General features: G+C 40.5%; 1 protein-coding gene across 3 annotated transcripts in view; it reads left to right on the forward strand.

Moving 5' to 3' along the window:
• Nucleotides 1-14933, forward strand: part of L1CAM (L1 cell adhesion molecule) — a 149572-nt gene that overhangs the window by 116990 nt on the left and 17649 nt on the right. For all 3 annotated transcript variants that reach the window (XM_075835465.1, XM_075835466.1, XM_075835467.1), the window contains 11 exons: nt 569-735; nt 1427-1586; nt 1815-1939; nt 3154-3255; nt 3420-3617; nt 3757-3827; nt 4295-4517; nt 6662-6777; nt 7096-7276; nt 8714-8836; nt 9221-9397. In XM_075835465.1, the coding sequence (XP_075691580.1) occupies nt 569-735; nt 1427-1586; nt 1815-1939; nt 3154-3255; nt 3420-3617; nt 3757-3827; nt 4295-4517; nt 6662-6777; nt 7096-7276; nt 8714-8836; nt 9221-9397 (1643 nt within the window). The remainder of the gene's footprint in view (nt 1-568; nt 736-1426; nt 1587-1814; nt 1940-3153; nt 3256-3419; nt 3618-3756; nt 3828-4294; nt 4518-6661; nt 6778-7095; nt 7277-8713; nt 8837-9220; nt 9398-14933) is intronic.

Consider the following 14933-nt stretch of genomic DNA (forward strand, 5'->3'; position numbering starts at 1 on the left):
GGTAGGATTTCTTTTAATCAAGACTATTTACAAAGTATTTTATTTCAAGAGGACCTGTCACTAGGTCATATAAGGTGAACTGTTTTACTGACCTGAATAGCGCTGTCTCCAGCGCTGTTTTTCTTTTTTTCCTGGACCCTCCTGCTTCAGAGATATGGCCCACTGTTATGTTTGCTCCCTATATGCTCATTTTCTGTAGTTAGCCAATAGGGCGTGAACTACCCTCAAGCTGCCTCGTGCTCATTGGTCAGCATCAGAGGCAGGGAAGCTAGCTCCACCCTGTTAGCTAACTACAACAAATCAGCAAATAGGGAGCCAACAAAACAGTGGGCCATATCTCTGGAATGAAATGGTCCAGGAAAAAAAAAAAACAGTGCTGGAATCAGGGAGATAGAGCTATTCAGGTAAGTTAACCTGTTCAACTTATATCACCTAGTGACAGGTCCTCTTTCAGATACATTGGAATGATAAAAAATGCTTGTAAATGTTGACTTTGTAGTTTGACAGACTTTAGGCTATATGGACTGTTTTTGTTGTTGGTCATTCAGCTATAACCTTATATTAACAGGTACGATAAGGATATGGAGTCAGTGGTATCGAGGGATAGCTTCAACATCCTCACCAATGGCAGCATAGAAATCTCAGATGTGACCAGTGAAGATGAAGGAATTTACTACTGCACAAGCTCAAACAGTCAGGGCAACATGACTATCTCTGCGTATTTAGATGTCAGAAGTAAGTCAGAAATAGAAACTGTGGTTGTGATCATTAGTTTTTGCTTATTTGTTGCCAGCTACACATTCTCATAACTAGAATGTGAGGGATTGGCAATGTGTAAGGTCTCATGCACACGGCCGTGATTGCATGCACGGATGGCCGCGGACAGCCACTCGCATTTTTGGCCCATGCTATCATAGAAAGTATGGGAGCACGGTCCGTAAAAAGCAAAAGATAGGACATGTCCTATGTTTTGCTGTGGCTTTCTACAGCACGGACACCTTCCCGTAAATGTACGGGAAGGTGTCCATGGACAATAGAAGTGAATGGGTCCATAATTGCGAACCGTAATTACGGTCCGCAATCACAGACGATTTGTACGGTCGTGTGCATGGGGCCTCAGGGGTGAGGCAAGAAAAGTAGATCAGGTCATTGGCAAAATTCCCCTGGTCCCAGAGTCTGTCTGATCTGAGTAACATGCTCTTCTAGGTGAAAAACAAGTAACCATGGGTCCCCATAGCAAAACTTGGAATGGGACTTCCTTTAGGAGCAAGCGAGTTCTAGACATAATATCCAGGTCCTATGGGAATTTCCTCTCTTCCTGCAGTCTATCATCAAATACAAGGGGTTGCAGTTGCAAATAAGATTTCCATAGCAGCAATATTACATATCTGACCAACTTATATTGATATTGTCTTTCTTCATACAGAAGCTACTCAGATAATCACTCCACCAGAGACCCAGCGAGTGAGGAAGGGTGGAAAAGCAACATTTGAGTGTATTCCCTTATTTGACCCCAGGATGGAAAATACAGTAATCAATTGGAAAAAGGACGGCATAGAAATTCGAGAAGATGATGACAATGACAAGTATGAGGGACTGTGAGGGGAGGGTATGGTTGTGTTATATTAGTTCTGACTGTGATATTATATAAGACAACTCTTCATCATATAGGCTGAGAATAGAGCATTAGTGGGTATAGATACACATAGTATGACTCGTACTTATCTAGTGTATCACAGGACGAAGACTGAAGAAATATCTACCAAGCTTTTTTTGCTGCTCCTGCTACCATGAATTTTAATTTGTCTTCACAGGTACTTTATTGAAGACTACTCTATGAGCATAGCCAATGTACAAGAGGGTGACCAGAAGACATATACCTGTGTGGCTAGCAGCGAACTAGATGCAGTAGAGAAAACGGCAGATCTTGTGATGATTGGTTAGTATATAGAAGTAATATATACTAGTGACATTTGTGTTGGACCATAAGCTTGATATGTTGGAGACACTTAATGATGGATATCTCTCAGCGGTGCATTATAGGTTTGAGAGCTCGAAAGATCGCTACTCCCAATTAATATGGAGATCCCATGTAAGTCTAAGCTCATAGGCCCTCACTAATATCATCTTCTGACGTGTCTCTAAGGCATCAGGAAATGAGTTTGGCTGGATTTTCCAATGGAAGAAAACCTTTAGGCCTCGTGCGCACGGCAGGACTGTGTGCAGAAGACTGTGCGGAGGGCCACAGGGTGTCCTTTCTGTCCATGGTCATGTGATGGTCACACAGGAGCACGGCTTGTTACAGTATGTGTATCAGAGCTATGTCTTCTAACGATCCCAGCACCTGTGTGTACATCACATGACCATGGACAGAATTGTATCCGTTAGAAATTAACAATGAATGTTCCAACTGAATAACAACAAGCAGAGATCTTGAAAACCATGAAGAATTAATGCAGAAAGTATATTGGAAAATGTTATCATTTTAATCATACAAAAAAATAACATTAATTACAGATAAAATGGTGTCATGTTCCATAGAATGCTATATTATGGAGGTATTCTCCCTCAGAAGCATTTCTTTTAGTGGAGAATATCTATGCCATGCAGAGGCGATATAAATTTTTGCCCCAAAACAGTTCCCCATACTGTATGTTGCTTATTATATATCCAACGATTTGACAAAATTGGATATTTGTTTTTTTACATTTCATCTTCCAAAAATGAAAGTAAAAAAGATCGACTTATATATAAAATTAAATAAAATCTGTATATAAATTTCTCCTACTCAATAAAGGGGTTGCTAGTTCAGAAAACCCCTTTTCTAATGCCCTATTAGGGAATTCTAAGGTTAGTAGACGCTGAGTTAAAAGGGCCAGAGTGGAGAGGGGCCCCAGAGGGTGCCTATCGCTCTGGAGGACCTGTCCTGTCCTGCATTATACAGGCAATCCATGGATTTGAATGGGCACTCTGTAATACTAAACCTGCCTTGTGGTGGCGCTGCAGGAGAATTAAACACTTACTCTTAGTTTCCCCCTCAGATTACAGCTGAACGCTGGGGGCTTTGTGATCAGTTTATAGTAAAGGGACCTTTTTGTCAAAAGCAATAACCTTCTTAGGTTTAATTCATATGTTTTTACTTATCTTGACTAGATCTTCCAGAACCTGCCTATGACTTGGAGCTTACCGACCCCCAGGACACAAGTGTCACCCTCACCTGGACCCCAGGAAAAGACAATAATAGCCCCATTGAAGGTAAAATCCACCACAAGAACGTGTCCTTGCACTTACCAGTTTCTTTCTAGTTCCCTTGCTTTACTTATCTGTTCCTTGTGTAAAAAATTAGACAAAAGTTTAAACTTTTTGAAACAATTTTGTTTTTCTCATTCGGTAAACTCATGCTCATTTTTGTAATCTAGAGTTCATCATTGAGTTTGAAGAAGACAGCTTTGAGCCTGGAATATGGCATGAACTAACACGAGTGGATGGAGAGGATAACACAGCCAGCCTAAAACTCTCTCCCTATGTCAACTACCAGTTCCGAGTTATTGCCGTAAATGAGCTAGGACCTAGCAATGGAAGCAAATCATCTGATCGTCTTAAGACCCCCGAAGCAGGTGATAAATAAAAGAGGGGAAAATGAAAAAATAAAACTTAGCAAATTGGTATTTTCGCCATGATAACCCTATTATTCACTCCGATCTTAAAAATAATATGGTTAAATTAAAAAATGTTGTGTTTACAATTTCATCATAGCCCCTAAAAAAAATCCCGCTGAAGTCCGAGGTGAAGGCACAGAGCCAAACAACATGAAGATCACATGGAAGGTAAATCAGTCCTTTAGTGTTGGAAGATGGTAGAATATGATGTCCTAGTTGAACTTAAAGAGGAGCCTTCATGTCCCCATAAATGTTAATCTGCTGCCATACCTGCATTGCTCCCTTCCCTCTGAACCCAGCGCCGTTTATTTCGTGTTTGTAGGTGTCACTGATCCTCTGCAATCCGTCAACGGAGGCATTCAGTCCGTTCATGTGGGGGCTGACTAATTTAATGTTAATGAGCCAATTAGTCCACAGTCCATTCACAGTTGGACAACAATGTGCACTCAATTTGCTAATCAAATACACATTAACAGAAAATTAGATCCATCAACAGCAGTTTGTGGACAGCTTCCAGGTTGCAAAAAAAAAAAAAAAAAAGAAGATAGCAAAAATCACTGCAGAGTTTTATATATATATATATATATATATATATATATATATATATATATACTAATAGTCATTTTTTTTAATAGCCTATGAAAGGAATTGATTGGAACGGACCTGGATTCGCATACATTATAAAGTGGAGGCGGCAGAATCAGAATGAAGAATGGAAAGAAAAGAGGGTCACAGAAACTTTTATACTTGTAGAGGACACCAAGACATTTGTACCCTATGATATCAAAGTCCAGTCTGTAAATGACCATGGCAAGGGACCAGAGCCTAAGCTTGTGATTGGCTACTCAGGAGAAGACTGTAAGTGTCCATCATATTCCATGGTGCCGTACAATGTCATATAAAGGGGATGAATGCAACATACACAAATACAACATACAAGTCACAGATGAGCAAAACCAGACATAATGATAACAGAAAAAAATATGGTAGGAGAGCCCAACCAAAAAATCTTACAGTGTATTAGGAATCTGGATAGAGACAGCAAACAGGGATGGTACAAGCGGAATAAAAGATCATTGAGATGATATTGAAGTGCTTATGGCAGATTCTCAGCTTGTCTGAAAAGGGGATTATTTTTTTAGGATGTAAGGCGTAGGGAAGCGTCTATTTAGAGGAAGTGAATTCGAGAGGAGAGAGGAAGCACAGGAGAAGTCTTGGAAGTAAGAGTGTGGGGGGGGGGGATAAGAGAGGAGGAAAGGAGAGGGTTGTATGTGTAACGGAGGTTGTGTTTAGAGCAAAGTGCACAGATGTCCAGGGGGGCCAGTTTGTAGACGGATTTGCATGTTAATGTATACATTTTGAATTGTATTCACTGAGCATTCAGCAACCACTAAAGGGACAGGTAGAGAGAAGAGGTGGCGGAGGGGTGAAAGGTGACACGGATGAACCAGACAGCAGAGTTGAGAATGAATTGACGGGATAGATGTTTTATTGACAGGCCCCATAAGAGAATATTATGATCATCATTAGGACTAGTACAAGCAGCATGTTGAGGGTAACGCAACGGATAACCCTGGGTTGTAACTGTTCAAGTCATTGCCCCAGTAAAAGTAATATGGTTTACTGAATGCTTTAGGTGGGGGCTAATGTTAGGTTTCAAGAGCAGAAGGTTATGGACCCCTTCAGCTATTGGTCCCTAATGCACCCCCAGATTGCTTTATCAAAACTGATACCCTGTTATGCCTAGTGCAGGGCTTGAGGGGGCAGCACAATTTCTAAGTAGCTATTAAAAATAACTGTAGATATTTACAAACCAAACCAGTAATAATGTCTTTACACTTATGTTTAATCTTAAATATGATCTTGAATGTTACATTTCTGTTACTTTTCGCGCCAGAACTGCTCATACTACTTGAACAGGAAGTTGCATCCAATGTCAGCCATTTTGCAGGCTCTGGAGCACAGTCTTAGGTCACCCAATGACAAGTATACACATATGTTTCTTTGTTTTCCTTAACTTCTTACTCCAATCTCTTCTCTTTGTACTTCCCAATCTTAGGTATGTTACCCCATCATAACTCACCTGTGCCTACTAGAAAAATATAAAAAGTAGGAACGCCCACATGGCGGTCCAAATGCATCCAGGGAAAACAAACTGTTCCTGTTAGGTTTTCCATTAATATCAATAGAGGTCATAGCCTTGGCACATAATGAATAAATAAATGTTAAGTCATGCAACGTAAATTATAAACCCTTCAGCTACATCTGTGCACTAAAAGGGATTTTAGGGACTATCCTATTGATGGCCATCAGTAGGAATCATTGACCACAACCCTCTGGATACGGTCCTTGAGCCAATTCTCAATCCAATTACAAACTATACTTTCTAAACCTATAGTCCTTAATTTACCCATTAGGCGTCTATGGGGGACAGTGTCAAATGCCTTTGCAAAGTCCAAAAACACTAAATCCACAGCAGCCCCTCTGTCTAGGCTTCTGCTCACCTCTTCATAAAAACAGATCAAGTTCGTTTGACAAATTCTGTCCTTTGTAAAACCGTGCTGGCTGTCACTTATAATGCTATTTATTGTCACATAATTCTGTATATAGTCCCTCAATAGCCCCTCAAACATTTTCCCCACGATGGATGTTAAGATTACTGGTCTATAATTACCCGGGGAAGACCTAGAGCCCTTTTTTAAAATAGGCACCACATTTGCCCTGCGCCAGTCCCTTGGCACCATACCAGTCTCGAGAGAATCTCTAAATATTATGTAGAGGGGGACAGAAATAACTGAACTAGGAATTTAGGGTGTAACCCATCTGGTCCCGGAGACGTGTTAACTTGTATTTTATTTAACTTATCTTGGACCATATCTACATTCATCCAATTCAGTATATCAACTGATATATTAATAGCACTGGCACCGGCTACATCAGCTACTCTTTCTTCTGTTGTATATGTTCAATCACCTTTCACTGGGTTTATATTTTCTTTGTAGATCCCACCATTATTCCTGAAAATATAGGATTAGAGGCTATTAATGACAGCACAATCAAAGTGGCATGGTTACCAGTGCAAAAGGAAGGATTAAATGGCAGACTCAAGGGGTTTATGGTAAGTTCAGCCTCCTTGTGGCAATTTCCTGGTCATTTTGTATTCTTTGTATTGGAAATTAGAACTTTATACATGAGCTTGTGGTCGATTTAACAGTGGGGTTCTGCTCATACCCTGTCATCAATGTAAACAATCAGTACTGCAGTGTAAAGCATGAGGGAATAGGGAAGAAGGAAGAGCAGAGAGCAATGATCTGGGTTTTCTATTATGGGTAAAGAAATGAATGTGATCACATGATCACACGCTATAAATTACCAATGTTATGTGTAGATTTTTTCTTTATTCCTCATATTTTAAGCTATGATTATACTTTTATAGGTCCGATACATTGCGCAAAATGAAAAGCACAAAAACAAATTAACCGTGCATGGAAATGTTACCCATACATCCATTTATGGTCTGAAGCCTTTCACCAACTATTCAGTGACGGTCCATGTACTCAACGGAAAAGGAGAGGGCATCGGAAGTGAGACACAGTCAATTCGAACAGAAGAGGGAGGTAAGTTCACACATACAGAATGTCCAATGTATTTAGCATATGTAGCTTCCTACTGTAACCCTCAATGGATGAGAAGACAATGCATGGTAGAGACAGTACTATAGATAGCAGTGGATATAAGATGGGTAAAAGCGCACAGCATATCTGCCCTGGTTGCCACAGGGAATTCCAGCCGAAAAACCGCACCAAATTGTGGTGCAGTTTTTGGGCCGGAGTGTCCGCTGTGGAAAACTGTACATAAAATTAAAAAAATGTTTGATACTTACCCGTGGACATGGCGAAGCGTCCCTCTGCCATCCTGCAGCCCGGCCTCCTGGGATGACGTTTCATCCTATGTGACCGCTGCAGCCTGTGATTGGCTGCGGCAGTCACATGGTATAGAACGTCATCCCAGGAGGTTGGTCTGGATGAAGAAGCACAGAATTTTACGCCTCGAATTACGCCTGAAAACACGGCTCCAATACGTCGGCAAACATCTGCCCATTCATTTCAATGGGTTTGCCAATGTACTGTGCCGACGACCTGTAATTTTACACGTCGCTGTCAAAAGACGGCACGTAAAATAACAGCGCCGTCAAAGAAGTGCAGGACACTTCTTGGGACGTAATTTGAGCCGTTTTTCATTGACTTCAATGAAGAACAGCTGCAAATGACGGCCGTAATTGACGCCTCGCAAAACCCGAGTACGAGCAATTACGTCTGAAATGCAGGAGCTGTTTTCTCCTGAAAACAGCTCCGTAATTTCAGCCGTAATTGTAGTTATCGTGTGCACGTACCCTAAGATTTTTTGTTTTCTGATTAATGATTTTTGCCGTGGACTCGCAGCTTTTACGTTGTGGCCGTTGTTTCTTTTTTGTTGTGGCCTTTACCTCCCATAGAATTTAATGGGGAAAACGCAGCGATTACGCAAATAGAATTTACATGCTGCAGATTAAAAAAGGTCAATTTCTGAGCGTTTTTTCCCACCTTAGTTGTTGGTACTAGCGCATGGGCACTGCTGGGTGGCAGCTATTTGGATGACACTATTGTATGGCCACTGCTATAACTTGTACTGTATTTATGAGCACTATTGAATGTTTGCTGCTATATTACTGCCACTGATTTATGGGCAATCACAATATTGTATGCACATTACTATGACTGGCACTATTTTATGGGCATAGATGTGTGGCATTGATGGTATGGGCATTAATATATTACTAACACTACTAATCGGTCACAAACATATGTACACCCTCCACTGACTGCTCCATATAAGGAGGAATCTATACAAAATGATGCCACTTATGTGACCCAGGTGTGCGGAAAATCCAATGTGTTTGGGCACTTGTGTGTATTAAAACTCAGGGGGCTGAGACACGTTTTGAAACAAAAGTTGCGCTTCAGTCATCATTATTGTTTTTGCTATTTCCTCAATTTTTTATTTTTTGTCTGCAGTTCCATCACCACCCACTGGTCTGCGTGTTGAACGTCTTTCTGATACCTCCTTGGCACTATTTTGGGGACCACCCGAACATCCCAATGGAATCATAACAGGCTATAAAATTTCTCACCATCTGGGTAAGTTCTTCCCATGTTACCACCTCGTACACACTCAAAGAGCAACTCCAGCCACAATTGATATTAAAATCAATGGTCCAAATCCCCTTTGGTCCCTGAGAAGAAATTCTAGTGACCCATTTAGTTCAGATTTTCCTCCTGGGTGAAGTTTTCTCCTGTGTCTATTGTCGCCCCCTGCAGAGTAATCCTTGATAAGAAGGTCCATATCTCACTAGATTAAATTTTTTAATGATTTACGTGAATTTAATATTTCACCACATGGCTGACTTACTTGTTCAGTCAAATCAGGTCCCAACAAATGTTAGTCATGATGCTGCCCACAAAATAGCACCTTTAAGAAAGTGATTTTGTTATTTACTTGACATGTCTCCTCTCTCCACACAGTGAGCAAGGATCACACCGACTCATTTTTGCTGCAAACAATCAATGACCCTGCTCAGCAAAATTGGACGTTTCACAACATGAGTACCAAAGATACCTACAAGTTCTATGTTTATGCCAAGAACTCTGCAAGAGAAAGTCTACCGACCGAAATAGAAGGCAGCACGATGAAAGAGCTAGGTGAGAAAATTGGAGGTTTTTGGAATTATAATGTGCATCCCTACCCAAATGTCAAATGTTTGCAGGAGCTCATGAATTTTCCTCTCTTCTAGTTTTAGAATTTCATTTGTTACAACAGCTTTTGCCACAGTTGCGCTTTATGATTTTACCTAGTCATTCATGCAACTATATACAGAAACCCTCGCCTTTCCTTCACTCTCTCCCATCTCATATCTTCTCCTCTCTTCTCATTAATTTACCTCTTTTCTCCTCCTCTAAAAGCCTCTTCTCTCAACTCCCCTCCCTTCCTCTCCTCACCCTTTTCTTCCTCTCTTCTTATTTTATTCACTTCTCTTTTCTTCTCTTCTCTACGTCTCTCTTCTCATCTTCTCTCCTTTCCCTCTCCTACCTTCTCTTTTTATTCTCCTTCTCTACGCCCCTCTTCACATCTCCTTTCGCCCTCTTTTCTGTTTTATTCCTCTCTTCTCTACACCTCTCTTCTCATCTAGTCTCCTTTCCTCTTTTTTCTCCTCTGGCCTTCTCCTTTTTATTCTCCTCTCTACGCCTCTCTTCCCATCTTCTCTCCATTTCTCTTTCTTCTCGTCCTCTTTTCTGTTTTATTCCTCTTTTCTATGCCTCTCTTCTCTACGCTTCTCTTCACAATTTCTCTCCTTTTCTCGCCCTTCTTCTCCTCTTTTCTGTTTTATTCCTCTTTTCTATTCCTCTCTTCTTTACCTCTCTCTTCTCAACTCCTCTCCTTTTCGCTCTTTTCCTCTTTTCTGTTTTATTCCTCTTGTCTACACCTCTTTTCTCTTCTCATCTAATCTCCTTTCCTCCCTCTTCTCATCTATCTCTTTTATTCGCCTCTCTTTTTCTACTTTCTATGCCACTTTTCTCATCTCCTCTCCTTTCTTCTCTCTTTTCCTCCTCTCCTCACCTTTATTCGCCTCTTTTCTCCTCTCCTTTCCTTTCTCTTGTCATTTCTCCCTTCTACTTTATTCAGCTGTCTTTTTCTCCTCTATACACCTCTCTTCTCATCGCCTACCCTTTTCTCTCTCTTCTCCTAATCTTTTCTCCTTTATTCTTCTCTTCTCCTCTTCCCTGTTCTCTCCTTTTCTTTTTTTTATTCTCCTCTCTTCTCCCCTCTTCTACATATTCTTCTCTCCTCTCCTTTATCTTCCGCCTCCCTTCTCCTTTATTCTCCTTTATTCTTTTCTTCTCTTGTTTTCTCCCTAGTCTACTAATCTAATTTCCTTTCTTCTCATTTCCCCTCATCTTACTCTCCTTTCTCCTTCCTCCTCTCTACTTTTCATACATTTTGCAAGCAACATATGTTTTAAATAAAATGTAATGCTCCATTTGCAGCAATTACAGCATTGCAGACCTTTGGCATTCTAGCTGTTAATTTGCTGAGGTAATCGGGAGAAATTTCACCCCATGCTTCCAGAAGCCCCTCCCACAAGTTGGTTTGGCTTGATGGGCACTTCTTGCGTACCATACGGTCAAGCTGCTCCCACAACAGCTCTATGGGGTTGAGATCTGGTGACTGTGCTGGCCACTCCATTACAGATAGAATACCAGCTGCCTGCTTCTTCCCTAAATAGTTCTTGCATAATTTGGAGGTGTGCTTTGGGTCATTTTCCTGTTGTAGGATGAAATTGGCTCCAATCAAGCGCTGTCCACAGGGTATGGCATGGCGTTGCAAAATGGAGTGATAGCCTTCCTTATTCAAAATCCCTTTTACCTTGTACAAATCTCCCACTTTACCAGCAGCAAAGCAACCCCAGACCATCACATTACCTCCACCATGCTTGACAGATGGCGTCAGGCACTATTCCAGCATCTTTTCAGTTGTTCTGCGTCTCACAAATGTTCTTCTGTGTGATCCAAACACCTCAAACTTCGATTCGTCTGTCCATAACACTTTTTTCCAATCTTCCTCTGTCCAATGTCTGTGTGCTTTTGCCCATATTAATCTTTTCCTTTTATTAGCCAGTCTCAGATATGGCTTTTTCTTTGCCACTCTGCCCTGAAGGCCAGCATCCCGGAGTCGCCTCTTCACTGTAGGCGTTGACAATGGCGTTTTGCGGGTACTATTTAATGAAGCTGCCAGTTGAGGACCTGTGAGGCGTCTATTTCTCAAACTAGAGACTCTAATGTACTTGTCTTGTTGCTCAGTTGTGCAGCGGGGCCTCCCACTTCTCTTTCTACTCTGGTTAGAGCCTGTTTGTGCTGTCCTCGGAAGGGAGTAGTACACACCGTTGTAGGAAATCTTCAGTTTCTTGGCAATTTCTCGCATGGAATAGCCTTCATTTCTAATAACAAGAATAGACTGTCGAGTTTCACATGAAACTCTAGCCATTTTGAGAGTTTAATCGAACCCACAAATGCAATGCTCCAGATTCTCAACTAGCTCAAAGGAAGGTCAGTTTTATAGCTCCTCTAAACAGAAAAACTGTTTACAGCGGTGCTAACATAATTGCACAAGGGTTTTCAAGTGTTTTCTAATCATCCATTAGCCTTCAAACACAGTTAGCAAACACAATGTACCATTAGAACACTGGAGTGATGGTTGGTGGAAATGGGCCTCTATACACCTATGTAGATATTGCATTAAAAACCAGACGTTTGCAGCTAGAATAGCCATTTACCGCATTAAGAGTGTATTTCTGATTAATTTAATGTTATCTTCATTGAAAAAAACTGTGCTTTTCTTTAAAAAATAAGGAAATTTCTAAGTGACCCTAAACTTTTGAACGGTAGTGTATACAGTACCTTTATAGAGGTAAATTTGAAACTAAGGCTAAAAAGACTTTTAACAGATTTAAAATTAGATTTTAAAATAATTTAACAGATTATACATCTTGATCATACATACATTAGTTATACATTGTCGTCTCTGGAGATTGAACCTTTTTTTTCCAGACTGAGAGAGTGCCCCCTTGTTTTTTGAGGGGGTTTTACATTAAAAAGGTTTTCACATTTTTTTTTGTATGTGCCATTCATATATTTATATAAGTTAATCATGTCCCCCCTTAGTCATCTTTTTTCAAGGCTAAATAGGTTTAATTCTTTTAATCTTTCCTCATAACTTAGATTCTCCATGCCCCTTATTAGCTTCGTTGCTCTTCTTTGTATTTTTTCCAACTCCGGGGCATACTTTCTATGAACTGGAGCCCAGAACTGAACTGCATATTCTAGATGAGGCCTCACTAATGCTTTGTAAAGTGGTAATATTATATCCCTGTCCCGCGAGTCGATGCCTCTTAACCCTTTCAAGACCGAGCTCATTTTGACCTTCATGACCAGCCCCATTTTCTCAAATCTGACATGTGTCAATGTATGTGTTAATAACTCTGGAATGCTTTTGCCTATCCAAGCGATTCTGAGAATGTTTTCTCGTGACATATTGTACTTTATGTTAGTGGAAAAATTCGGTCAATAAATTAATTGCTTATTTGTGAAAAACACCAAAATTTAGAGAAAATTTGCAAAAATTATGATTTTTCTCATTTTAAATGTATCTGCTTGTAAAACAGATAGTAATACCACACAAAATAGTTACTATTTTATATATTCCATATGTCTACTTTATATTTGCATAGTTTTTTGAACATTACTTTATTTTTCTAGGACGTTACAACGTTTAGAACTTTAGCAGCAATTTCTCACATTTTCAAGAAAATGTCAAAAGGCTATTTTTACAGGGACCAGTTCAGTTCTGAAGTGGCTTTGAGGGCCTTATGTACTAGATAGACTCCATAAATCACCCCATATTAAAAACTGCACCCCTCAAAGTATTCAAAATAGCATTCAGAAAGTTTCTTAACCCATTAGGCGCTTCACAGGAATTAAAGCAATGTAGAGGTGAAATTTACAAATTTTATTTTTTTTGCTGAAATTCATTTGTAATACATTTTTTTCTGTAACACAGAACGTTTTACCCGAGAAATGCAACTCAATATTTATTGCCCAGATTCTGCAGTTTTTAGAAATATCCCACACGTGGCTCTAGTGTGATAATGGACTGAAACACAGGCCTCAGAAGCAAAGTAGCACCTGGTGGATTTTGGGGCCTCCTTTTTTTAGAATATATTTTAGGCACCATGTCAGGTTTGAAGAGGTCTTGTGGTACCTAAACAGTGGAAATCCCCCAAAAGTGAGACGGTTTTGGAAACTACACACCTCAAGGAATTTATCTAGGGGTACAGTTAGCATCTTGACCCCACAGGTATTTTGCTATATTTATTGGAGTTTGTCTGTGAAAGTGAAAATCTACTTTTTTTCTGAAAAAATATAAAAAAAAATAATATTTGCAAGGAATAAAGATTAAAAAGCACCCCAGAACTTGTAAAGCTACTTCTCCCGATTACGCCAATACCCCATATGTGGTACTAAACTGCTGTTTGGACCCACGGCAGAAGGGAAGGAGCGCCATTTGGATTTTGAAGCGCAGATTTTGCTGGATTGGTTTTCAGTGCCATGTCGCGTTTGCAACGCCCTGGAGTAAGCAAAACAGTGGAATCCCCCAAAACTGACCCCAGTTTGAAGACTACACCCCTCAAGGAATTGTTCTAGGGGTATAGTTAGCATTTTGACCCCACAGTTTTTTTGCTGAATTTAGTGGAATTAGACCGTGAAAATGAAAATCTACTTTTTTCTGGAAAAACATAGAAATGTTTAATTTTTACAATGAATAAAGGAGAAAAATTACCCCAAAATTTGTAAAGCAATTTGTCCTGATTACAGCAATACGCCATATGTGGTAATAAACTGCTGTTTGTTCCCACGGCAGGACTCAGGAGGGAAGGAACAATATTTGGCTTTTGGAGCTCAAATTTAGCTGGAATGGTTTTCGGGTGTCATGTCGCATATGCAAAGCCCCTGAGGTACCAAAACAGTGGAAACCTCCCAAAAGTCCCTTTAGGGGACTGGAACGAGCGATCATTAGGTCGCTGGTACAATACACTGCAATACTAATGTATTGCAGTATAATGTCATTATACAGGCTCCTGTAACAGCGCGATCGCTGTTCCTGTCCGTTAGTCCCGGGTGTCAGCTGTAATACACAGCTGACAGCTGCAGAATATGGAGCGGGCGCAGCGCTTGAGCCCGCTCCATATATAACCCCTCGCACCACGACATGCTATTAAGTCGTGGTGCGCCAAGGCGTTAATGCGCAGCGGATGGTGCAAAGTGAAAATTACAATTTTCCACTGATATGCCATTTTAATGCACAATATATTGTGCCCAGTTTGTGCCACTGAAGACAAATACCTCATACAATGTTGAGCGGGTTCTCCCGGATATAAAATATCATATATGTGGACGTAAGCTGGTGTTTGGGCACGCTGTGTGTGGGGCTCAGAAGGGAGGGAACACCATTTGGCTTTTGGAGCACAGATTTTGCTTGGTAACTGTTCTGTTTGGGGTTTTGCTGGTATTTCAGTTTATGATGTGGGGGTATGTGTAAATTGGGCAGAGTACATCAGGGCATAATAAGAGGGTATAATAATGGGGTACATAAATAATAATTTGCAGATATGTGGCCGGTGTC

The sequence above is a fragment of the Rhinoderma darwinii genome, chromosome 8 (genome assembly GCF_050947455.1).
Source record: "Rhinoderma darwinii isolate aRhiDar2 chromosome 8, aRhiDar2.hap1, whole genome shotgun sequence".
In the NCBI taxonomy this organism is placed as follows: domain Eukaryota; kingdom Metazoa; phylum Chordata; class Amphibia; order Anura; family Rhinodermatidae; genus Rhinoderma; species Rhinoderma darwinii.